Source organism: Telmatherina bonti (assembly GCF_933228915.1).
Source record: "Telmatherina bonti genome assembly, chromosome: 5".
Lineage (NCBI taxonomy): Eukaryota > Metazoa > Chordata > Actinopteri > Atheriniformes > Telmatherinidae > Telmatherina > Telmatherina bonti.
Genome location: NC_136623.1, coordinates 24,434,812 through 24,459,723, shown reverse-complemented (window position 1 = coordinate 24,459,723; position 24,912 = coordinate 24,434,812). Strand labels below are relative to the sequence as shown.

The following is a 24,912-nucleotide window of genomic DNA, read 5'->3' as shown; positions in this document are numbered from 1 at the left end:
CCCACTTCCATCACTTCTATTCAGGCAGCTTTAATTAAACATCTGTGCCTCTTTTTGCTCCCATACAAACAAGTTCAATCCTCAAGACTGAAGTAAAACTGACTGGCTTTAATCTTAGCCAATAGCCAAATTCCTTTCTCAACTTTAAAATCCAACATTTATAATAGACCCAATACCCATTTCTTTTAATATTTTTAAAATTCTGTTCTTGTTGTCTTGGCCACAACTCCAATTAAAAATCATATAAGTGAGGCTAAACTAAACAGGTTTCTCATTTGAAAGGATTTGGCACGAGTCGTGCTCCTCCCTGAAGATGTGTGGCGGCACATGTCTTTTGAATATCAGCAGTCAATTAGCGACGTGAAGGACAACAAACTATTCATGAGGCATAGATAATTATCATATTAAAAAGCCGTTTGCTACCACTGCTGTGGAAAGGAGTTAGCATCAATTAAGGTGCGCTTTCAAGAACACTGGACATGCATTTCTTGATGCTGAAGACCTATGGCACTGGAAGACAGTTGGAAGCCTGCTGCCACATCCAGAATCTGCCTGATGGATAACAGTGTATCAGCCAGGGCAGTGCACACATCTGAACATATACGTGCATGCGAATGAGAAAAATGTATGGAGTCAGTAAGGCTGCAGTGGGTGTTGTTTGAAGATGCTGACAGTAGTGAGTGTTGAAGGTGTTTGCTAGATGTCAGCATGGATTTAAGAGCCGCTTGCTGCTCGTGAATGTTCTGCAGCGAGAGAGGAAGATGATGATCAGCAAAGACTTTTGGACTCAACCCGCGTTTCGGCTTTGAGCCACAGTTTTTTTCTGACATACAGCGAAATGGTCACGGATGTCACTTTAATCTATAATTAAACAAATTGAACCTCTGTAAAAAGATAGGGATCAAAGAAGGAGTGTGTGGGAGTGAGATAGAGGAGTGGGGAGGGGGGGTCCAGCTGGATGCTCCTAAGAGACGTAATCCTATTCATTAACAAGTGAAAATACATCATCAAAAGCATACAGCAACACAAAAGCTGAATTCCCAAAACCGGTAATAAGCTCTGAGGCTCTTGGAAATGACATTCTGTTCCCAGGAATGTACTGCATCTTTCTTTCAAAGTAACACACAACACTGACCCCTTTGTGGAGTGTTGTTGCTTCTTTCTAGTTAATTTATGTCTTGAGGATTGTGAGGGAGCAGTGTGCCAATAGATTGGAAAAAAGCAATGAAAAAGAGCTCTTTTACTTTGGGAGTAAAAGTTTGGCCTTAGTGTGGGAGGAAGATACCGACATCAAAAGAGAGAACACCCAAATCCCAACACACAACGGTTTAAACGGTAGCCTAGCGGACCTAGACTTTGTATAAAATGTACACAGCCATCAGCTCTATTATAAGAAAGCCAATGATGTACCTCAAAGTAATTCTGTGCAACAATTACTAATGTCTAGTGATCAAGTTAGAGAAAGTAACAATCTTAAGAATCATTCTCACACTAACAGAAAACTACATCGATGCTGGATGGCTGAATTACCTGTCTAGAGTGAGGACAAGCACCTTATTTTCAAGACTTCCTTTCTTCATCGGGTAAAAGTCCAACCTTACATTTGAACTTTCTCACGAACAAAAAGGCCAGAGAAAATCGTTTGTCTGTGTTCTTTTTGTTTGGACAAAAATAAACAGAATACATTTTTAGCAAATGTTTGAGATGATAAAAAGAAGAGGTTAATAATAATAACGTCATAACATAAAAATTGTAGTGGTAGTTGGGTTTTACAAATGGCTCAGGCAGGCTTGTTTCATCCATTTTTTTAAAAGAAATTCATCAAAGTAACTGCAAATTTACCTCTACCAAATGGTAGACCAGGAAACTGAAAGGGTTAAATTCTCTTTGACTCTTTATGATTTTGCTGCTTTGGCAAAGTCGATAACACATCGATGCCTGTTTTTGCGACAGATGATGAGCATCTCAAATGTGTTTCTCACAAAACACCATCTACAACCCCTTTTTTCTCAACTGTCTTCTTTTTCATTGCCGTTCTCAACAGCACTCTTCTAGTCTTTTTTAAGCTGCATTATGCCAGTTTTGGTGTGTAATAATGTCCTCTAGATATATATATCTGTATGTAAGATATTAACAACAGTTACAAAGTTTAAAAAAAAAAACAGTGGCACTGGCAGAAACCATATTAATAGTGTAATCTTTTTTCTTCCTCGTGGAGCTTAGCTATTGTTGTGCACTGCAACTTTCAAATGCAATGCCGTTGCTATGAGTTGCTTCCAAAACATGTTTGGCTCCACAAAGCTGCTTGAAAGCGTACTGACTTCTCCTGTGTAACATTGCCAATTAATGTTTGCCACAAGCCATTAGGACTTCATTAGCTAGATCCGTTCCATATGATCAGTGGGCTTGTGGTCTTATAGAAAAAAATTCCAGGAATAAATTGATGTTAGATTCGTATGTTTAATACTCTCAAGCTGCATTCTTTTGTCCTAATGCAGTTCCTTGCTCTCTAATCATTACCAAGATACCAGCAGCCAAGGCAACTCCAAGCTTGACAATATTTTCTAAACCAACAGAGTCCATCACAGTTACTTTGTGTATCTTTTGTATAGCATCTATGGTCATACTTGCATTTAATAACTGGCAGCGATGAAAGGCACAGTTCCATGTTGCGATTGTACATGAGACCACATTAGTGGAATCATTAATCTTGGTACCTGAGATGTTAGTGGTGATTTCAGTAAGGGCCGTCTGGCCAAAGCCCTTGGCTGTACGTGCTCGCACAGAGATCAGGTAAGTCGTTCCTGGGTGAAGGTTGGAGAACATGTGGTAAGTCTCGTTCTTAAGCTTGGACACTGTTCTTCTGGGTCCTGGGACGTTGATGCCTGGATCGGACGACTCAATACTTTGGTAACTGATCTGTTGATCGGGCAAAAAAAGAAAAAAACATTATGAGTTTCACTTTGCTTTGTACTAAATTTCAAGTGTGGTTATTAACTGGGTGAACAATAAGCTCTGCATGATTTCTTGACATAATCTGAAATGCACCAGCCATTATACAATGGTTGTCCTGATTAGTCATATCGAGTTTATAATTTTCAGGTATTGGGTTTATTTGCTGAGTACAATGCATGCCAGCATCTTTGGTGAATGATTACCTTCCTAAGTAATTTCAAGCATTTGTAAGGCCAGACTCTGGACACCACATATCAAAAAACACACTCAAGTGTTTGTGAGTTAAATTAATTTTCATTGACGCAAAAAGCTTTAATGATCCTTGAAAAGATTTTTTTTTTTTTTTTAATGTTTCTTCAAGATGTTGTGTTCCTTGCCTGCACCTGCAGAGAATTTCCACTTATACCCTGAAACAGAAAAGTGCTAAATGCGGCCTCACTGCAATCAGGGTAAGCATATAGTACATACATCCGAGCTGAAGGAGATCCACTTCATCTGACAAAATCAAAACACACACGATGTTCTGTGTGTGTACTTGCACCACACTCTGAAGATGTCTCTTAAGCCAAACCCAAAGCTTTGCTGATTATCATAAGAGCTTAATGCCCGCTCGTGCCTCCTTGGTGAAAGATAGAATTATGAGCTATTCAGTGAATAAACACAGATGGACTGCAGTGTTTCCGCTACAGAAGCATACATAAAACATGCCAGACAATGCACACAGCAATGAGCAGGGCTCGCACAGGACAGCGTTGCGGTCGATAGGCTCAGGCGAAGTGGTCAATGTGTTAGTCTGAGAAAGATGAGGAGGATTTCCACAGGTCTTTATAAAGCTTTCTCTGTCGGTTCAGGGAGATCAGCCCACTACAGAGTAAAAATAAAATCATGTGCATCCTCCACTTTATTCATCCTACCAGAAATCCTGTTTAATAAGCTCCTTGAGGCGACACAGAACAGGAGGTCAAGAAGGGAAACCGTACTGTTCAGATTGGAAGGCAGACCTACTGATTGCTTATCACAGACAGAGGGTGTACAGTAAATACAAAATCATTATCCAGCTAAATGGAAGCCCTACAGCACAAAAAACGCATGCCAGTTATTGATTAATGGTGCAAGGATCTTTTTCAGAGGGACAAAAGCAGTGTTACGTTCAAGTCCTGTACACAAGGTCAGTCAGATTTTATCTAACCCCTGTTGCTATTTTTGTTAACAAACCATTTGCTAAAAAGTTGCAATATGGGGGGGTTTGTGATTAGGCACAATTCTACATCAAGACTAGATTATGGCACCATGAATAAAAATAGCTCACCACATGGGAAAGGAGCCATTTTTTTTCCACTTGGAAGAAATGGGCATTTTCTAATTCCAATAAATAGTTGAGCTTCCAAAGTGTTGCATAAGACAATCTTTCACTAGTATTCAGTATGAAAACTGAGTGCAAAGCAGAACTGGACCTGCTGAAGATGTGGTCAGTTGAGGGGGTTAAAGTTGAAAGAAAGTAACACAGTAACACAGTGCATGTACATCCTGTTTATTAAGATGAATTTCTTTTTCACTCACCTTTACCATAGCTTACTGAATTCTATATAGTGAGTTATAAGATGGGTATGAGTAAGTAGCAGCAGCACTTTGCCGCCCTCTGTGTGTTTTTAGCTTAAAAATTGTTGGAAATTTTTAAGCTAAAAATTTCCAACAAATTTCCACAAGCCACACACGTAGCATCCCTGCTGAAGGTTTTACTAAACCTGTGAGTGCACAGCATGGATATTTCAGACAAAGATTCACTTTTCTTTTACTGGTGGAGTTCTTGTTTTGGATTACCACCGGAGATCTTTGTCAGTCAGTGTCTCAGAGGATAAGTCTTATGAATACCGCTCCATGGTGGGAGGTTTCATTCTCAAGCTCAGCTGCCTTATTTTACAAGTGTTATTTTTTTAACCTTTCTGTAACCTCATTGGACTTCTGATATGAGATTGCTTTGGTCTTTTTTTCCCCCTCCATAGCTGAAGTTGTCTAAATGAGAATGATACAAAATGTTATTGTCTTTTTTTTTTATCTGCAGCCAGAAACAGAGGAGAATAGTTGATAAAAAAAAATCATGGAAGTTGTGTACTTTAAAAAATAATATTCTGTGTTACATGGAAGCACAATTTATTATTAAGTGTGTGTGTGTGCGTGTGTGTGTGTGCTGTGATGAGTCTACCTCATCCATCTGCTTCTGAATAAAAAGTTTTCAAGTATTTTCCCTTTGAATATCTATTATAAATTGTGCATATTTTGAATTGTTCCTTCATAATTTTGCTAAGTTGTAGAGTTTACTGTAGTTCTCAGCAAACAATTCTTGCTCCAAGTAAAATCTAAACATTAGCAGACCTTGTTAGCGGCAAACCACACCAGCTAGCGTCCTTATGTAGTTATAAAACACATTTGTATGTTCCCCACTGGACAAATGAGAATTTTCTGCTAATATTATGAGGAAAAATGGCCCGCACAAAAACAAAACGCTCAAACAAATATCAAAAGATAACACATTCATGATAAAAATGTTCACTGACTGCATATCAGTTAGCTAGTGGTAGTGCTGCTAGCAATGCTACCAGAGCAGGAGTGGCACACCTGTATGAGAGTTTAAGCTAATTTTGAACATTTGGAGAGCAATATACTCCAGTAGCTTACAATATTGTTAAGGTAGCATTTATATCTTAATTCTATTCATGTTATATGGTTAAAAATAAACCGTATGTATAATTATTACACACTAAAGCATCCGTGCAGCTTGAGCAAGTATGCAAACGAAGCAAACAGAAGTATCTCCACAGACTCACCTCATACTGGGTTATTAGACCATTGGGCTCGACAGGCTCCTCCCACTTCAGGAAGATCATGTCATCCAGAGGGGTGAAGGTGAGCGACTCTGGAGCTATGCCTCCGGGAACTGTGAGAGATCATCAGAGCAAACATTTGTCAGGGAAATTGCAGAGCTGATCCCACAATGATCCGGTCCTGTCAATATCACAGGAGTGAATGTCAGAGTGGCTCAGAACAATGCACCATGCAAGACGCCCACAGCAACAGAGCAACAGGCTGAGAACATCAGATGAGGAAACTGCTCGTTTACAAGGTGCATAAATAATGTATCTAAGACACACAGCAGAGGGGAAAAATGGTGGAAAAAGTATTATAATCTTAAACCAATCTTCAAAGTTGAATGAATAATGAATATTTTGACTGCAGTTCTGAACAGCAATATAAATGCCCAAATATTGAACTGTTTTGGTCTCCTTTGGAGCCACACACATCTATCTTATTGTTTGTGTGAGTATTTGAGAGAAGAAGACTGTCATGTGAGGTTTTTAAACTGATCTAGTCTGGAGACAAAGTTATTTATTAAGATTTTTCCCAAAAGACTGTTCCTAATTGGCATGTTCTGCATAATATGTTCATCGCTATCTTAGCAGTGAAAACATCTTTCTTATTTTCTGTTGATCTCCTATCATTCTCCGTCTATATCTCTTTCAGAAAAATCTCATTTGTTTTCATTTTTTTCATGGCAAAATTGATTTCTCCCTCAGCCACCATGCAAACGATATGCTACTGCGGAGGGGAAATAAGGAGATAAGAAGCACAAAATCCTATCTTGGGATTTCCCAAGCTTTCTTTTATAATATTTTTATCTGAAATGAAAGGATTTGTGTGTAATGCTGATTCAGTTTCTGTCAGCACAGTCAATATTTGGTGAATAATTTCAACAAATATGAGCAAAAGAATTCATAAATTTACTCTACGGGTTTGTGTATTTTAAGTAATAATGCTACCGTATATTTCTGTTCACAATAACGTAAATGTACATCATAGTGTGAGAGGAAAAGTCTGATGAGGAGAAATTTAAACTGAATAGTTTCTGTTCTGAGATTTACTCAAATAATATTGAAACAAATCAAGTATGGGATATCTTAGACAACACTCGGAACTCCAGACTACAATTTAAGACATCAATTGATACACTTCATCTACCTATGCAAATAGTGTTCATAGAGTAAACTTGGCGCAAATACGACAGTTGCGTTTGGTCAATTATTTCTCCCATTTAATACTTGCAACTCGTGTTTTATTATACATTTTGCAAGGTCATCTTTACAATGAAGGATAATTCATAAGGATCAGATTTCTATGGCATGAGCAACTTAGCCAGAAGTGTGTGTAGTGATCCAAGTGCTGCCAGGCATGTTGCAGACACAGATGTATCAATGGCTCCTGATCGGAACCTAAACGATAAACAGACATATATAAATGATATTCTGGAGGCAGTGGTGATCCTAAGTTTCCAGGATCTGGGACCTAACTCCATCCATTAGGATCACAAAATTCTCCCATACAGAGCCACGATCATTATGCAGTACATCCAGAACTTGGGAGTGGAGAGTATGGAATGGTCTATAGTGGGCAAGTCTAGACCTTAGCCCAAATGCAAGGCCGGATTATCCAATTGACATTATGGGCACAGGCCCAGGGGCCCATGCCCACTTGGGGCCCATGTGGGGGCAAACACGAGCAGTTTGGACATGAAACAAAATGTACATAAAAGCCAGATAGTTACACCACAGTGTCTAGTGTCTTGCTATTGGTATCATTGGCTGAGAGATGTTAGAAATGTCGTTTCACAGTGTATCATTAACAATTTTCAAAATGTTGTGGTGGGGAAGGAGCCCCCTTGAACCTTCTGGACCTAGGGGCCTGTGCACTTTTAATCCGGCCCTGCCCAAATGATCTTCCAGTCCATGCCATTGTGAAATTACTAAAGTGTAAATTGCCAATATGTATTTTATTTCCTTATAGCTGTGGGAAGAGTGCAATCATCAAATCCACCAAGCAACTCAAAGCAAGAATAAATCCCAGCAGGAGAGTACTGCAGGGGATTTCAGCACATTTTTTCAGGGTAACATGTTTAGTTGTGCTGCTCACAGAAGCACCATCCTTACTCTGCTGTTCTACATCTTTGTAAAGGGGACTAATAGGGTTTTTTATGTTTAACACAACACCAACTGATATTATTAGAGGGGAGACATAATAGACCAAACATACATTTCTTTCATTATGTGTCGGGTTAAAAAATTTAAGTGAAGTTATTTGTTCAAATTTATTGCATCTTAAAATAATGAAAACATAAACTACCAGAATTTACTCAGCAAAACCCTCAATAATACTTGTATTACAGGTTTTTCATCAGCTAAAAATGAGCAGTAATAAGATTTATAAATATTAGTAGAGGCAGCTGCAGCAGTCTCACCATCATAAAGGTTTAAACTTTTTGTCCTGATGCTGTTTCAGAAAGGAGTTGATCAGTTTGTTGTAATCTTAGTAGCTGCTGTTTGTTGTAGTATTGAACAGTATTGCATTGTATTGTACAGAGAGGTGTTTCCATTATTTAGCCTTCACTAATTGAAATAAATGAGGTGGGCAAAATAACAGGAACTCTTTGCTGTAAAAGCAATTTAATTCATCAGTACTACAAACTACATCCTGTCAGAAATCAACCCTATTCAATGTCGACCAGTGATTCCCAACCCAGATTTCTGATTTCTATCATACTGTTTTACTCAAGGGAGAATAATCTAAATGACAGAAATATCCTTATTGTTGCAGTTAAATGCACTATGAGTCAGACTGACTGTTTTTAAGATGTATTAAATATGAGAGTTGTATAATTTAGCTATGATCATGGTGTACAGGAAGAGACCATGATGTCATTCTGGATGAGTCCACATTTTTGACTGGTATACACACACACATAATGCCAGGTTTTTGAGATGTTAAAATGATGAATACTGTAATAAATCAAAAGGTGTTCCAACAAAGTATAAATTTAATGGTGTGCACACGTATAAAGACTGCAGTTTATGCATATTTACCCTTTCACTGTTGGTTTGATTTAGTTTTATGATGAGTTAACAAAGGATGTTATTATTTGACAGATTTTACATCACGGCCGTCAGTCAGCTCTTCTTTACAAATTAGAAAGAATGTTGGTGACTTTTACGGCAATCATTTATCGTCAGTATTTGTTATTCTTTGATCCCATTTTTCACATATAGTTTTTGTCTTTCAGTTTTCACGTGACGTTCTCTGTAACCTCCCAAAGGAACTTACTGTCTTCCTCAGTCTGAAAGGTGACCTCTCTGCCCTCTTTCTTCCCCTCTGGGTTGGCCAGTGACAGACGAACGTGAATGCTGTGATACGGTGGGAGATCACGCAGAGTGAAGCGTGAGGCATTGTGTTCCACAGCCAGGCACTCGCGTACGGTGGTGTTGTGGCCGCCGCCTCCTCCGGCCATGGTATAGCGGTAGCAGAGAGACACTGAGTAAGTGTGGCAGCGTGTCAGGTTGAACGCCAGGTTCTCCCACTGCAGGGACAGCTGCCTGGACTGGATATCAGTAGCTATGAGGCCTCGCAGTGGACGCATGGGCTCTGAGAAGGACAAGCGAGCAGAAGAACATGAGGGAGGGAAAACAAAAGGGAAAGAGACAGCTTGCAAAGTCCTCGGACAGCATACTGAACTTCAGAAAGTGAACAAATATCTCAGAGAACAGTTTGCAAAACATGGTATTCTTATTTTATATCACTTTTCCTGCAATATTCTGCTATATTTCCCCAGCTACAATAAGAGTGGAGTCAAGAAGTGGCCTGGGGTGGCCATGGCCACAAGCAGCAGAAGCTGGGCTACTCCACAATCTTTATTAGGGCTGTGTACACATAGAACTGGAGCTGGATCTGCTGAAACTCCTATTTAATGGTTGCATGGACAAAGAGATGGAGCAACTGACCAATCAATCAATATTAGAGAATATAGACACAAAAAAAAAATTAAAAATCTGTTTGTTATTTTCAAGACAAAATAAACAAAAAAACGAGACAGAAACGCTTCCAGCCAATCGATCACAGACTGACTCGTACATAAATGAGGCAAAAAAAAAAAGAGAAAAAAAAAAAGGTCAGTTTAGTTCCACCAGTTAACCTAAAATGCATATTTTAGGATTGAGGGAGGAAGAAGGATGACCCAAAACTAATCTATTCACACAGACCCCACACAGGAAGACTCCAGCAGGACCCTTTTGCTTTGAGGTGACTATGCTAACCAGCACACCACAGCAAAAACAAAATAAAATCAACATTTATGAAGCATTTAGCGGCTGGAGTATTTGAAGCTTTTAAGGAACACTGTAAATGTAAATGTTTCAAGACTACTTTGTCCAGCCCCCCATGCCTCCACCACATCCAAAAACTCTCCTAAATATTGGAATCGAGCTTTTGGACCTCGGTTAGAAAAAGCCTATGAGTTGTCATCTCCCATATATGCTGCATCAGGTATTATTATAATTTCTAACTGGAAGCATCACTTTAACTGTTGCTAGATGACCAGTCGTCATGTTCAAGAGACCAATTTTCTCCCTCAGAATCAGAGATACAAAGAGCTGAGAAAGTACTTCAATAACATTTAAAAGTGTTTCATTGTTGCTCCTTTCTCCGTAGTCCACCCTCTATCACTGACTATGAGAAGTTTCTCATCATCTTCAAATACAATTTCCTCATAAACTTTGAATAGATTCCCCATCCTCATTCCCCCTCTCCTGATCTCTGCTTGCCAACCAATTGTATTACTTTGAAGATTCGCATGTCGACAATCTACCAGCGGAAAGCGGTAACACATTTAAGCTCCCTTTTTGGAGATAAGGCCAAAAATACCACTTTGCCGCTTAGAGAGTTAATACACTAAGTCAAAATAGTTCACAGACAAGAAAAAGTACAATAAAAACAGGGAAGTAATACCAGAAGGTAAAACCAGCTACAATTCATGTTTAAAAAAAGCATATAAATTAAAGTGACATGAGCAATGCATCTTGGTAATTTCATGTAAAATTATCATAAATTCAGTTATCAATTCTGAAAGTTTGTCCTTCCAAATGAGAATAAACAAAAACATCAACCATACTTAGAGTTAGTGTCACAGAGGAAAACAATAATGAGACATCAGTCACTGTGCCACCACAAAAAGAGCAATGGCAGTAGCCTGGCCACCCGTACAAAAAATGTCTGGCTCCACCACTGGCAACTACATAAAGGTCAGTTTGCTGCCAGCACAGCACACACCCACATCTCCAGTGGTAGAACAGGAACTCAGGCCAATTGCACTAATTAATAGGACAGGCTGTGAGTTGCTGTCGCTCTCCCACCAGTCCCCTCCTCTGTGTCACAAAGCAACTTGACTCTTCAGTAGTTACACATCTTTGGCCTGAGGTTTAATCCCCCCCTGACAAAAGTGCCAGTGCTACAAAAGGACATTCTCTTCCGCTGGTCATTTTTACTGCTGGGTCATCGCGATGGCCTGTCACATATTTTTAGAACATACCAAGTTAATTCTGGTCCTTGACGAGTTAACCCTGACTTTCTCTGACTCAGACTAACAGCCCTGTCTTTGATATCCCCCTCAAATGTAAGGGCTCACATAGAGACACAGAGAGCCTCTATACACAGAAGCACAGACCAGGCAGTGTTCAGGAGGATGTCCAAAGCACAAGAGAGGCCAAGTTAAGCCAAGGACATCCTCTGTATCAATTGAAGCATTTATCAATGACCGTTATTAATCCAATCAACACCTCTTTGTGAAGCAATAGGCTGCATAATGTAGTGTATGGCTTTCTTCTTTTAATAGTGCAATTTGAGTAATGAGCCAGGGAGGCAGGGAATGACAGCAGAGATATGGGGTACAGGGAGGAGTTGGAGGTTGCAGGCCAAGGTCCTCATCCCTGTACTGACTCACTGCAGTACAGATTAGTGCAGGGAACTTAAATAAAGCAGCTAATGCATCACTGGGCAGAGGCTAATACATTAAAAAAAGAATTATCCCAGATAATGGATTTGAGAGGTGCTCTCTACTTGTGCAAGGACACAAACACTGACTACACACATCTCTCTTTGAGAAAAAAGAAGTTACTTAACTCACTTTTACTCCTCTGTTTATCAGAAACAACATCACTATCCCCATTTTCTAAACTGTTTTTTCATTGGCTGTGGTAGAGCATTTCAAATGTTATGACACTTCAGATCTACACTGAAGGCCTCAGCACGGATTTGCTTTCCCTTTTAATTTGCTGTCAGGCATCTCACATTAGACAGAAATATGGAAAGAACATTGAAGTAAACCTTATTCAGACTAATGTGAGGTTAGATGAATGAGTGGGCACCGTTATCGCAAAGCAGTAGACTGCACTGCACCCAGTGAGAGATTTTAATGTACCATTGTTCATTGTGACTGAGAATTGTCTTAATGGTGCAGTTGATAGTCTGCACAGTCTGGGAGCTAAATAAAGAGAGGCATTTAACTGCTGAGTTGATGAAGCACCACCAAAGAGGGCACAGTGCGCTCATTATGGGGTTTCTCCAAGTGGACATTTTGTGCCAGGCCCCTCCTCCTTGCCTCGTCCATTCCAAAGGCACCCATTCTCCGGCACCCTGTGGTGAAAAAACTGCAGCCGTCCTGACACAGCTATCAACCCTGAGCACCATGCTGATCCTTGGATATGGGCAGTTACCGTGGACATGACAGTTTATGGTTTATTATTGGTGTTAAAACTGTGACATGAGGCAGAAGCCAACGAAAGCCCTGATCTGTCTTAAGTGTCATTTATGGTTTGAGGGGGATTTGTTAAACTGACACATATCTTATCTTGGTAACATATGCAGGTATAGGAAGATATACCTGTGTAGTATTAGTTTTTATCTATAAATAGGTAGAAACCCTTGCTATGCTGATAGTAATGGAGACTGAAAACAAAGGTACTGAATGCAACTGATAAATAGCCAGGTTTCCATTTCATTTAAACACCTTTTTCTGATGCATTTTATTTTTCAAATTAACAAACAAGAAAAGATGGTTATTCATTGAGTGCTGCGTCACATCGCCAGCATTATAGACTATATCTCTAAAAGTTCAAATTCAGTAGAGGTAGTTCTAAAAAACTTTAAATAGAAAAGAAATACAAAAACTATGATAAACATCACTGAAATTAAATGATTATTTTGAAGAAGTTGACAAGAAGCTGTTAGATCCATTTGATTTTATTCAGGTATGTTGGTTCAGAGAAACAACTATAACCTGTAGGATAGTGACCCTTCACAGACCGAAGTTTGACACCCCTGTCTCAAAGGAAAGAACTGCAAATAGGATACTGATTATTGTGTTAGCAGTATAAGCAAACTGATTCCGTTACATTTGTTTTGCCACAAAGGCATTACATAGTATTCACACAAGGTGTTGGATCATGTTAATACAGCATATCAGGAGGATGAATTACAGGAGCTACAATCTGCATAAGTGCAATGCAATATTAGATTTTGTATCTCACTCTAGCGGAAAGCTTCAGCAAAGGAAGCAATGTAGGGCATGTAGTTATGCCAATCAAGCAAATCTGCTTTTAAGACTGGGTCAATAAATCATGACTGACTGTATAAACAGAAAACAAGTTTAGAAAACCATCAGCATCCATATCCGTAGGAAAATCCAACCTAAATGTCCAGGTAAAAGGAATCCTGGCTGTGAATAAAAAACATGATCAATGACCTGCCAAGACATGCAGATAACTTGTGTTCCTTATGTGCATCATTTCAGCCAAGTTTGAGTACTGTCTCCCTCTCTGCCTATAACCAAGAGGATCACCGGCAGGCTTTCCAGAAGGTTCAGTGACCCAGCAGCAGGTGGAAGCCCATTAACATAGTTTGGAGACCACCTGCAGTACAAATGCTTTCCTCTCCTCTGTGATTTACTTGAGGGGCTTCAAGCTGTGCTAATGCACCGTGCTGATAATCACAGCAATGGCTCATCAAGCACACCTGGATGGCCATCAGAGCCAGGCAGAGATCGTGTTCACATTCACGGCCATTAGTTTTACAGCCTTCGCACCAGGACAGCTCAGCTCCAGGAGCGTGGGACTGTGGAACGTGTGTGTACGGTGACACTGTCGAGCCAACATGCTTGGGACAAGGAAAATATTCAGCATGACTATGGAAGAGTGAGATTAGTCACGGTGGCAGGACAAGGCTTCTAGACAGGAAATTCACTTTCCTCCTAAATACAAAGAGGGTCCAAATATCCCTTCTGTTCACCAGATAATTACCACCTCTCCGCAATCACCACAGCAACCCCATCATCTATTTTCTCTTGCTTAAGTGTAATCAGGCCAAAGCAAGGGGAGACGATCAGGATCCAGCAGCAGAGAGTGGGGTCAGTCTGGGTACAGCAGACCAGATGGTTTGCACAGTCGGGGGGGCTCCAGGATGCAGGTGGTGATGAAAGTCTCTTAGAGTCTCAAGAAGAGGAAAATATGGCCATGTTAGAAGTGAAAACTCGGATCAAGCTTTGTAGGAGTGTATCAGATGCAGATGCATCACAAAAAAAACACAAAAAAAAATCTCCCCCATCAGTCTGCCTTAGCTTTACTGCAACCTAAGGAAAAAATACCACTGACAATGACAAGCTAAATTAATTTCACCTATACACCCTCTGTATTGAACTAGTGCTGCATTCAAATGCCCTGCTTAACAGCTCAGCAAACACAGCAGCATTACTTATCGCACACATGGCTGAACAAGCTAATGTCACAGTGGTTGAAATGTAAATACATCATTAAAGGCTGAGTTTAGTGACTTTCACAAACACTGATACGAGCAACGGTGAAAGCAATTTCAATCTGTTGTGCATCCTCAATCGCTTCACCTCCTTTTTACAGTTCCACTCTCACTTCCCTCCCACACACTCAATCCCTCCACTCCTGTTTGATGTCAACTAGTTTTTTCTCTTTTTTTTTTCCTTCTCCTTTGTAAATGATTGGACTCCCTCGAGTTGAGGGAAGGTGTGTGGGGATTGGGGGGGAGTGCTGTAAGCTCACTCAATGCCTGATGAATGAGGGGTGTCTTTGGCTGTTGGGAGAGGAGACTAGCTCTAATATGTCATTGGGGAGGAGGCCAGAGAGGCTCTACTGGAGGAAGATATGTGAGGGATAGTGTGTGGCAGGGAGAGACCGTTGGGCATAGACAAGAGTGATGACCATGGAGGACACAAATCCTCTGACTGCTTTTGGGTAATGCCAAGTTCTCTATAATAGTGACAATTCAATGCTTAAAGTCCAGATTCAGGCAAGGATCATATCTGTTGGATCCTCTGTGTGTGCATTTGCATTAACACAGATTTTTTTTTTGCTCTATGTGTACATACATTTAAAAATCAGTATTGCTGCAGCCGTCTGGTGTGCTGCTTGGGTATTCTCTGTCTGCACACGGTGACAAATCGCACAGATGTGCTGATGTGAGCAGCCAGAAGACAATGTTCAACCAAAATATAAATAAATATAACGTGACAAAGGACAAACTTAAAATGGATGAGTTGTGAGGGCAAATATTTTTTTTTTTAAATTAGATTTTTGTTCATTCACCAAGGCAAAGGCCAAGGAGGATGTATTCGATTATTGTCAATATCAACTACAAAACTGAATTTCCTGAGGCTTTGTGATTCATGACGTTTTGTTACACAGAAACACGTCAGGAAGCTTTATGAAAGATGGCAGGCACCCAAAAATAAAATAAAAAGAAGAAGAAACTGCTCACAGTAGCCATCAATGACCTTTTATAACCAAAAACTCATTGATCTCCAACAAGGAGGACTGCTCCTCTTAACTTAGATAATACCCAAATTACCCTAAAGGACGACTCCGCTTAGACTATATACAGAAAAGTAAACTGTATTAGTGAAAAGTTAGGAACTTATCCATAATTTCACATAAAAAAATTAACCGAACAAATGAACTGCATTGAATCTTCTCATCAATTCAGTCCACTAGTATGACCATGGACATTACAGCTGTGCATCCTCACTGGTCTCACAATTTAATTCTATTACAATTATCTAGTCAACAGTTTAATTTAATTCAATTATATGATACATCACAATGTATTGTCGTGTTACTTTTTTACATTTTACTTTTTTTTTTTGCACAAGGCTACTTTTTTTAAAAATCATAAATATGTGCATTTAGTTAATTACAAACTCCTTTTTAACTTAACTGTATCAGAAATAAATCTGGTTATCCCAAATATGACTATCATAAACATGTAAATAATGACATTATTTTCAGCTTGAGAACTTTATTGTAAATACAAGAAATTTCATGATATTACACATTGCATCCCTTATAATCAGTAATATAACTTATATTATTGCATAGGTGCAGAGTTGTTCACATTGAAAAAAGTGATTCATTTTAACCCCCCTAATGCACAGAGTGGCAGGCAACAGTTGAAATGAAAACACTTCCTTTCAAGAGGAGGGGGGCCATTTGCCACAAAAGAGGGGTCAACAAGCACAGCTGATCTAAGGTAGGGTTACCTGCTGAGAAGTCTTTACCAGAGATTTTTAAAGATGGTTGCCAGCCCCTTTTTTGTAAGAGTTGCCAACAAACTGCACATGGAATGAAGACACATAAATAACCCGAACCACCAATCAGAGCCACCAATTAGATTTGGTCTTGCTGGGATGGCCTGAACCCTAACTGTGATGCCACCTAAAACCTGCCAGTAACTGTCAATAATAAGTCTTCTGGTTAAAACTTAGAGGTTTTACCAACAAAGGGACAGATTGAAGAGTCAGATGGATTATTTCTGATTGCAGATGCCATGACAATCCATCTGTCTTGCAGGATAAATGGAAATGTAGAGCACGGATGAAGGAAGAAAAAAAAAATCACATTTCTCCTGCATCTCCAGCCTCAAAACTATTAGTGGACTTAGAGAATTGCTTGTTGTTATAACATGAGAGTAAACCAAACTTAACATTTCTGCTGGTGGCTGATTTGAACACATTTTTCAGAGGCCTCTGATCCATTCATGTACGATATTCCGTGTTTACACACATGAAAAGGTTGGTGCCCAAACCCAGCCGATAATGAGCTAAAGGAAGAAAGGTCCCAACACAGATGAATTAACCAATCGTGCGTGTTTTCACAGCTGTAGATGGAAACCAACACCACACGGAACATACGGAAACCGAGAGCTTTGTTTCTGTAAGGTGACAGTGCCAACAATTGCACCACCACACTCCTTTGATATCAGAAAAATCAAGTAAAGCTTTCAATCGACAACTCCACACATTATTGAAAAATTCTGTCATCTTCGGTACAAACCAAAGAAGCCCGCTCTGGGCTAGCTCCTGCAATCAGCCAGTTGTTATCTTTTAAATAACCCTCAAACCGATATTGCTATGCAAGCAGCAATTAAAGTCTTGCTTTCAGTCTCACACAGCTCCAGAGTTCAGAGAACAGCAGCGATAACAAATGTGCCTTCTCTTATGAGATAAGTACATGCAGCGACTGAGTCAGAGCTTGTCTATCAGCTCCTCTCTGATTGAATTTTCAGCAGATTATCATGACCGATTTGGCCTGGCAATGAAATACTGTCTAAAGTTATGGGTGGCTGCTTGGCATCGAAACACCGAACTGAGGATCTTTATTAAAGTGACTACACTGCATGCAAAGAAGGCATATTTATATGTATTATCACAGCTGTGATCCAATACATGAGCCTACACAATGTAGAAACCCACTGAGTGGAGCTACAGTGTAAAAAAAAAAAAAAAGTTTTAAAAAACTGAGTTTACTTTTAAAGTAAGGAAAGTGTTTTTTCAGTAAACTCAACTAAGAGGTTGTTGCCTTGTGTAAACATATGGATAACTCAAAGCAGAATGTTAGTGTCTAACCAGAGTTAGAATGGCTGTTCAGGTCTACGCATTGTTTGACCTGAAACAACTTATATTATTAAGTTGAGATCAAGAAAAGAAGTTAAGATAACTTGTGTTCTCAGGTTGCTTTAAATAATTGCATGAGCAAATAGGAATAATTGTTTTAAGTTTGAACAATTTAGTATTTTGATTTACACTTTTAATGTAGGTACACCCTACTTTTTTTTTTTTTTTTTTTTTTTGCAAGGATCATGGGGGCCTGGAGCCTATCCTAGCCTACCCTGGAAAAGTTCCCATACCATCCCAGGGCAAACAAACAGAGACAAACAATTTATTCACACAAGGCTCAAACCAGGATCATTTTTACTGTCAGGTAAACGGTGATGCTATTCACTATTCTATTCTATTCTATTCTATTCTATTCTATTCTATTCTATTCTATTCTAGATACAGTCAATTGGCATCCAGGGCTTGAACCAGCAACCTTCTTGCTGTGAGGCCGTAGTGCTAACCACTGTGCCATCATGCACCCATAAACCATACTACTGTGCACTTTTGGAAGCTTGCAAGGAAAGAAACATTTCCATGGCAACATAATCACAGGCACAATCACTAATATCAGCTAACAAACTGGGCTTGAACCCTGGCTGACTTCTGATCTGCATGGTGCCCGGTGTGGTTAGTTGCCTCGCAGTAAGAAGGTCCCTGGTTTAAACTGAGGCATTTGTATGTGGACTGTAACTCTCATATGTGTGAGAAAAAAATGACTGTCTATAATTTTTTTAATAAACTAAAAGGAAGATCATGTGTTGACTTACATAAAGAACGTCAGTCAAAGTCGAAATATTTATTTGAATAAACTTGGGACCATTCAGATGTACTCACACATATAAGTACACACTAGCACATGAAAAATAACTCGTAATCCCAAATACACACTGCTTCCAACAAAACATATCTCTCTTGAAATAAAGACTGTCTCAGTGAGATGACCTTCTTAAATACAGGTTAAATCAAATGAATAAGAAGAAAGAAAGAAATTGCAAGGTTTGAGACTTACCTGCACACTTGGTCCGGCTCACAAGAGGGGGTCCAGGCGGTCCGGTTCCTCCCTCTCCGGGCCGAGTCAACAGCACGCTGATGTGGTACTCTGTGTCTGGATCCAGGTGCCACAGCTTATAGGTGACCATGTTGACTCCATGCACTTCTGACCACGGGGACTGGCTGGCACGGTACTCAATCTCCTTCCTGATAATGGGCCCATCTCCCAGGATAGAGTTGGTGTTTAGCGTGATGATCAGGTAAGTGGAGCCGGCACGCTGCAGCTGAGGCGGCGCAATGGGGGATGGAGGTACTGTCAGAGAAGATGAAAAGCAGTCATTTTTGTTTCCCACCTCAAAACCGTGTTTACATTGGTGAAAGCATTTGCTGAGGCAGCCGCAAAATCTAAGGCAAGTTAAGTTTTTAATTTATTTTACATATTACTAATAGCAAACGTTGAAACCCAGCGAGTCTGAGATGAGTCTCCAGAGAATAACAACGTGGGCGGGTCAAACTGTGTTCAAATAGCAGATTAGTCATACACATTAACAAGGTGTTCACCACCTTGCATACATTACAACAAAGTGGTGAGTGAAAAGAACAGCTGGAGCGCGCAATGCAACCAATGTGGCGTCTCCGTCACAGAGGTTTTAAGTGCTGGAGAGGTTTTTCTCCACTTGTCCTCATGATGAAAGAGGAGACTCTGCATCCCTGTCGGACAAGATTGCCAAACCAAGAATTATTCCAGAGCCCACTGGTCAAACGTCACTTACAGGCAGATCCGAGCCACTGAACAATTACACGGGCAACAGTGTGAGTAAGAAATGGGAATAGAAAAGAGACGAGGACAAAGCATGAGAAAAGATCAGAGTGAGATCTGTGGCTGTGACTAATCCTTCATTCCTGCAGAGGCGCCTCTGTCTTTTATGCTCTTCGTCTCTGTGGGCTTTCAACATAACCAGAACAACACCTCTGCTCTGTGCTGCTTCTCTTTGCCCACAGCCGCTCAGCTTTGGGCTGACAGCTTCTTGAATTTAAAAAAAAAAAAACAAAACTGTAAAATGTAAGGCCACAGGTAAGCAGCCAATGTGATTAAACTTCAAATATTTGCCTCATTTCCAACATTATTGTAGCTAAAAGCTGTCAAATATGTGTTTTTATTCATTTGACACTTATTTTTTTATTCTGCATTATTAATTGTCTTTTCTATTGTTTCCTTCACTGCTTTTCTCTCAATTTTCTCTGTTTAATCGAGAATTTCAATTAGATTCATGATTCAAGGAGCTACAAATCACTGGAAATACACCTTTAGTTGTAGTCAGGCTGAAATAATAGAATAAAATGGGGCCGCAATAAAAGACAAACTTCATGAGAAGTATTGCAATGTTTGTTTGCTTTTTTTAATTACGCGTTTACTGCCCACTGTGGGCCAATAAGAGTTTCATTGCGGCTCCTGTTTGCTTTCCACATCACTAAACAGACAAGATCTCTCCCATTAAGGGGATGATGAGGCTCCTGTTGGTACTGCAGCAGTGGAGAGAGGTATTTATGAAAGTCTTGTTAAATCTATTAAGATTAAAAGTTATGTCCAGTTGGCTTGGACATGATTTACAGCCGGACATCACATCTCTGTGGAACAAAGCTTCGCCAGAAATAAGATCTTATTATAAAAAGTAAGGGAAGCAGAAGCGCCATAATCATGAGTTTTGCAGAGAGAGGATAAGAAATGTGTTTTACAGCTTTTTATTAGTGCATTTACTCCTGGTTTATGAGTAGGTGAAGGTTGGGGGCTTTAGAGACAGTTTCACAAAAAGGGCTCCATTTTGTATAGTAACTATCAGGTTATAACATTAATAAAAACCAATCTGCTCTTCCGTATCAGTGAAGGGGGTAATACAATGTGGCAGCAGACTAACAATGGGGATCTACAGCCATGTGAGCGGCTCTGAAAGGCTGAAATAAGGCATATCAGTGCTTTGAGCAAAATGTCAACATTTGCATGCTAACACGCTCACAATGACAATCCTAATATGCTGATTATAGGCTGGCATGTTCTTTTAAGTTGCTTGTTGGCGCGCCACATTTGCTAATTAGATTTAAAACAGCTGAGACAAGTGGGCACATCATGACTTTTCAGTTATTTATTCATAAACGTATGTACATGCTTCCAGAAATGTTGAGACACTAAAATGTAAACGGAAACAAAATGCAATAATTTGCAAATCTTTTAAATTAACAACAAACTAGATCCTTACAATTTTATTAAAATGATGATAAACCCATCTTGGATTTTAATGCTGCAGCATGTTTAAAAAAAAAAAAAAAAAAAAAAAAAAAAAAGATGGTCTGGGTCAACAGAGGCCTGAGAAAGTGAGTGATTATGATAAGAAACATCTGAAAGAACATGTTGCAACCAGTTGGGTTAATTATCAACCAGACAGTAAGACAATTAGTAAAACCTCTGAGAGAGATTGAGTCTCTTATGAGTAAAGATTGGGAGAAGTTCCACAATCAGCAAAGGAAAATTACTTTTGAAGACTTTTCCTATTAGTTACAGTCGCTACGTCATAGAAACTGGAGACATCACTCTGCAAGGGCCGTGTAGTTATGCGTGTAGTTATGCCCCTGATCATGAGGCACATCAGGGAGGACCAGGAGTGTTCAGCCGCTATAATCATACATCAATCAAGAATGAAACACAGTCGCTCTATTAAAGTTCTAAAATTTGCACCCTGACTTCGTTAGCAGTAATGTAGCATTACTAAAACAAGGGTTGATGGTACACAGAGAGGAACATTCCCCTTCCAAATTTTTCTGAAATGTACTGCTACCATCAAACTCATGCATGCATTTGTTCATTCCTGCATTCATTCAGTCAGTCAATCATGAATTTTCTTAACCGCTTAGATTCAATTAAAGGTCATAGGGAAGCTGGAGCCTATCCCAGCAATAACTGGACAAGTGGGAGGGTACACCCTGAACAGGTCACACTCCCCAACAGACCATCAAACTCAAGATGAGCTAATACTTTTTATATATAATAAAATGTCAAACTGTTTTCTGCTGTTAATAGCATGGTGCTTTATGTTCATGAGATTTCGACATTCCATTTTCATTCACATTGATTGTTTTAGAACAGGAGTTAAAGCTCAATGTCTGTTACAATCCATAGCGATCCGCTCACCAGCTCTTCGGTTTGTACCAGCCAATTAATCGATCAATGCTGCAAGAAAACATTGACATCAACAGAGCAAAAAAACTCTTTGACTTGTTCTGACCTTTCTCTGCCCTTGCATCAGTCTGTAAAAGAGCAGCAACAGGAGCTCACAGCAGAAGACGTGCTTATTTCCCTTTCTCATCGTAGCCGAACTGAAGGCTGAGTCTGTTAAGCCATCAAACCCTTCCACTGCCGTGTCATTACTATGCTGTCAAAGTGGTGTCAGGCTGCGGGTTTGTAGAGAGTAATGAGAGTGAGGTCACCATCTGTGGTTCATGATATGACAGGGGCTGCGAGAGACCAAGTCAAGTGAGCTGCTTTTTGACAGAGAGCTAAAAAGCTCGGGATGGCAGCCTGTTTGACAACTTCAGCTCAAGAAACCACTCATGCCAGGAGACTGTCTGCACTCGCCATCTAAACACAAGTAGCATACCATTAACACTGAAGAATTGTTGCAGAACTGCATCATTTTATATCATTTTAACAAATGTGCACAAGTGGCATCAGTCTTTATTTTGATACAACATATGGAGTTATCTTGAGATGGAAGCAGAAGAAAGGCTTACAGAGAAGAGAAAAAGACAGTTGAAAATATCAAAAATACTTTTTATTTTTTACCTTTAACAATGAGTTCAGCAAAGTTGGAGACCCCCGAGCCTCTGGGGGACTGAGTCACACATCGGTAAAGGTCTTGATCAGAACGCTGAACGCTATCTAGCTGGAAAGACGCCACAAAACGCCGATGACTCAGGTGCTTGACCGACGCCATTGTTAAAATGTCCCCATTGTGTCTCTGAAAAGCATGAAAAGGACAGGGTCAGTGAAAACAGGATGGGTCGTCATCTGCCCACACACACACACACACACACACACACACACACACACACACACACAGGTAGAGTATATGTCATCTAATCCAGCGTGGTCACTGCACACTGAAACACGGACTTGTGCTCAACATGCCATGAATGTATCCTGCAGCAGAATGTAGATTTACATTAAGTTGGAAGATTTAGACAAACAGATATGCATTAAAGACGGAGAGACATCCTTACTGTCGACTGCTTGCATGAGTCAACTTGTCAAAGCCAGAGATGTTACATTTCTGATAATCCAACATGATTAAGTCTCTTAATTGCACCTTCTCTGCCTGCATGATGAATGCCAACATCTCTCAGAGTCAGTGGGCCCTCTGTGTAATGCAAGCATGGAGGTCAGCAGAAAACAACTGCTTTTACATTCTGAGCAGCACTCACTTTGCTCTAATACAGACACGAAAACTTCTGGAGCGGCCTGCTGGACTCATTTATTCACGCTAGCTCTACCAGTTATTGCTTATTTAAAAACACGGCAGGTCCTAATAAGATTTGTGGGGTTGTTAAGTTGTAAAGCAAAGAGTCTGCCATTTTTCCTCTTACATTCTTCTTTCTAGCCCTTTTTATTTGTTTGTTTGTTTTGTGGAGGGGGCTTCTTCTGATTTTCTTCCTTGTTTGTCCATTTTGACTATATTATTTTTAAGCCACTAACTGATTGCATTTCTTGTGTTCATTGCTACAAACATCCTTGTACACAATGTCCAACCTTCCTTAATAACTCAGACACACACATACACACACGTACACAGCTGCTACCTATTTCTGTACCCAGTCCTTCTACACAGTTATTGCCAATGCACACTTGAGTTATTGCTATATGGGTCAGTTCCTATTAAAGCTGTGTGATTAAAAAAAGAGGATTGCCCGATTGTGCTCAATTTAATTAAAATTGCAGGACCATCTAACTGATTTAATTTTGCAATATGACAGTCAGACATGCTTTAATAAAGACAAATGAAATCTTGTTAAAATAATACTGATTATGTGGTGTAATGCATGACATGAGTGTCCTTCCCTAATGGAGCCTGTCTACTCGTTCAGTCGTCCTATTGGAGCAGTATTATTCGCAGAAAACATTTAACTGCTCGGCGGCTGGAATCGCGAACCAGACGGGCTTTAATGCATCAAGGTTTAATCAGTTTAGAACAAAGGCTAATAGATGAATTCACCGCGGAGTTTGAGTTTTGGATGGAATCTTGAAGATTAGAAAATGTGGGGAAAGCTGCTGTTTTAAGAAGGAAGCAAAGGATTTAAAAGCAGAAACAAACTATAAACACAGTGAGCTGGGCCTGGAAGTGAGAAAAAAATGTGAAAAAAAAAACAAAAAACTGAGAGATGGAAATTCAAACCAATGTTTTATTTTGCTTCACTTCACTGTCGCATGGTTAGGGGGGTTTTTCTCACATTGTTCCACACCATTAGAATGACAAACATCCGTCAGGCTAATAGTTTTTTTTCCCCACAAAACACACAAACTCTGATGTATTTTTTTCTCATGTTTTCAGGCGATTCTCTTTGTACGAAATAATGTGCATGAATAGCGATGCCTTTCATCGGCCAGTCCAAACACAAGTAAAAGTATTGCAGCCTGCAGAGATCAGCAGGGAGATTTTTGGCCTATGTTGGGTCAGTTCGGCTTCTGTCCTACCCCTGATTTCAGGCGCTGAAAAAACCACCGACCACATAATCCTCAGGCTGAGAACATGCAAACAAAAACATAAAGACTCAACCGCTGATTAGGGTTATGCAGGCAACAAATCTTGTGGCCACAAGTAAGAAGTAAAAAAAAACAAAACTCAGACATTCTTGCGTCTTCCCTGCATCTTTTCAATCTGTCCTTTGCCACCTATCTCATGGATTACAGAGCGAAGGCAGAAGAAAATCAGGATAAATCAAATAATCGCTTCATGTTAGCAAAACAATCTGGCCGTAGCTAATTGGCGAGGAGACGACAAAATGGTCTGCTAATCTGGCAGGCGTGGGCTGCCAGTACTGTTCAGCAGCTGGTACGGCAAACAAAACCAGCAGAACGGCATAAGGACACA

General features: G+C 39.9%; 1 protein-coding gene across 2 annotated transcripts in view; it reads right to left on the bottom strand.

Moving 5' to 3' along the window:
• The window catches only part of ptprub (protein tyrosine phosphatase receptor type Ub), a 187,884-nt gene that overhangs the window by 51,538 nt on the left and 111,434 nt on the right, over positions 1–24,912 (bottom strand). For both annotated transcript variants that reach the window (XM_079241398.1, XM_079241399.1), the window contains exons 6-10: positions 22,611–22,785; positions 18,795–19,088; positions 9,103–9,420; positions 5,781–5,890; positions 2,718–2,919 (exon numbers count right to left, since the gene is read on the bottom strand). In XM_079241398.1, the coding sequence (XP_079097524.1) occupies positions 2,718–2,919; positions 5,781–5,890; positions 9,103–9,420; positions 18,795–19,088; positions 22,611–22,785 (1,099 nt within the window). The remainder of the gene's footprint in view (positions 1–2,717; positions 2,920–5,780; positions 5,891–9,102; positions 9,421–18,794; positions 19,089–22,610; positions 22,786–24,912) is intronic.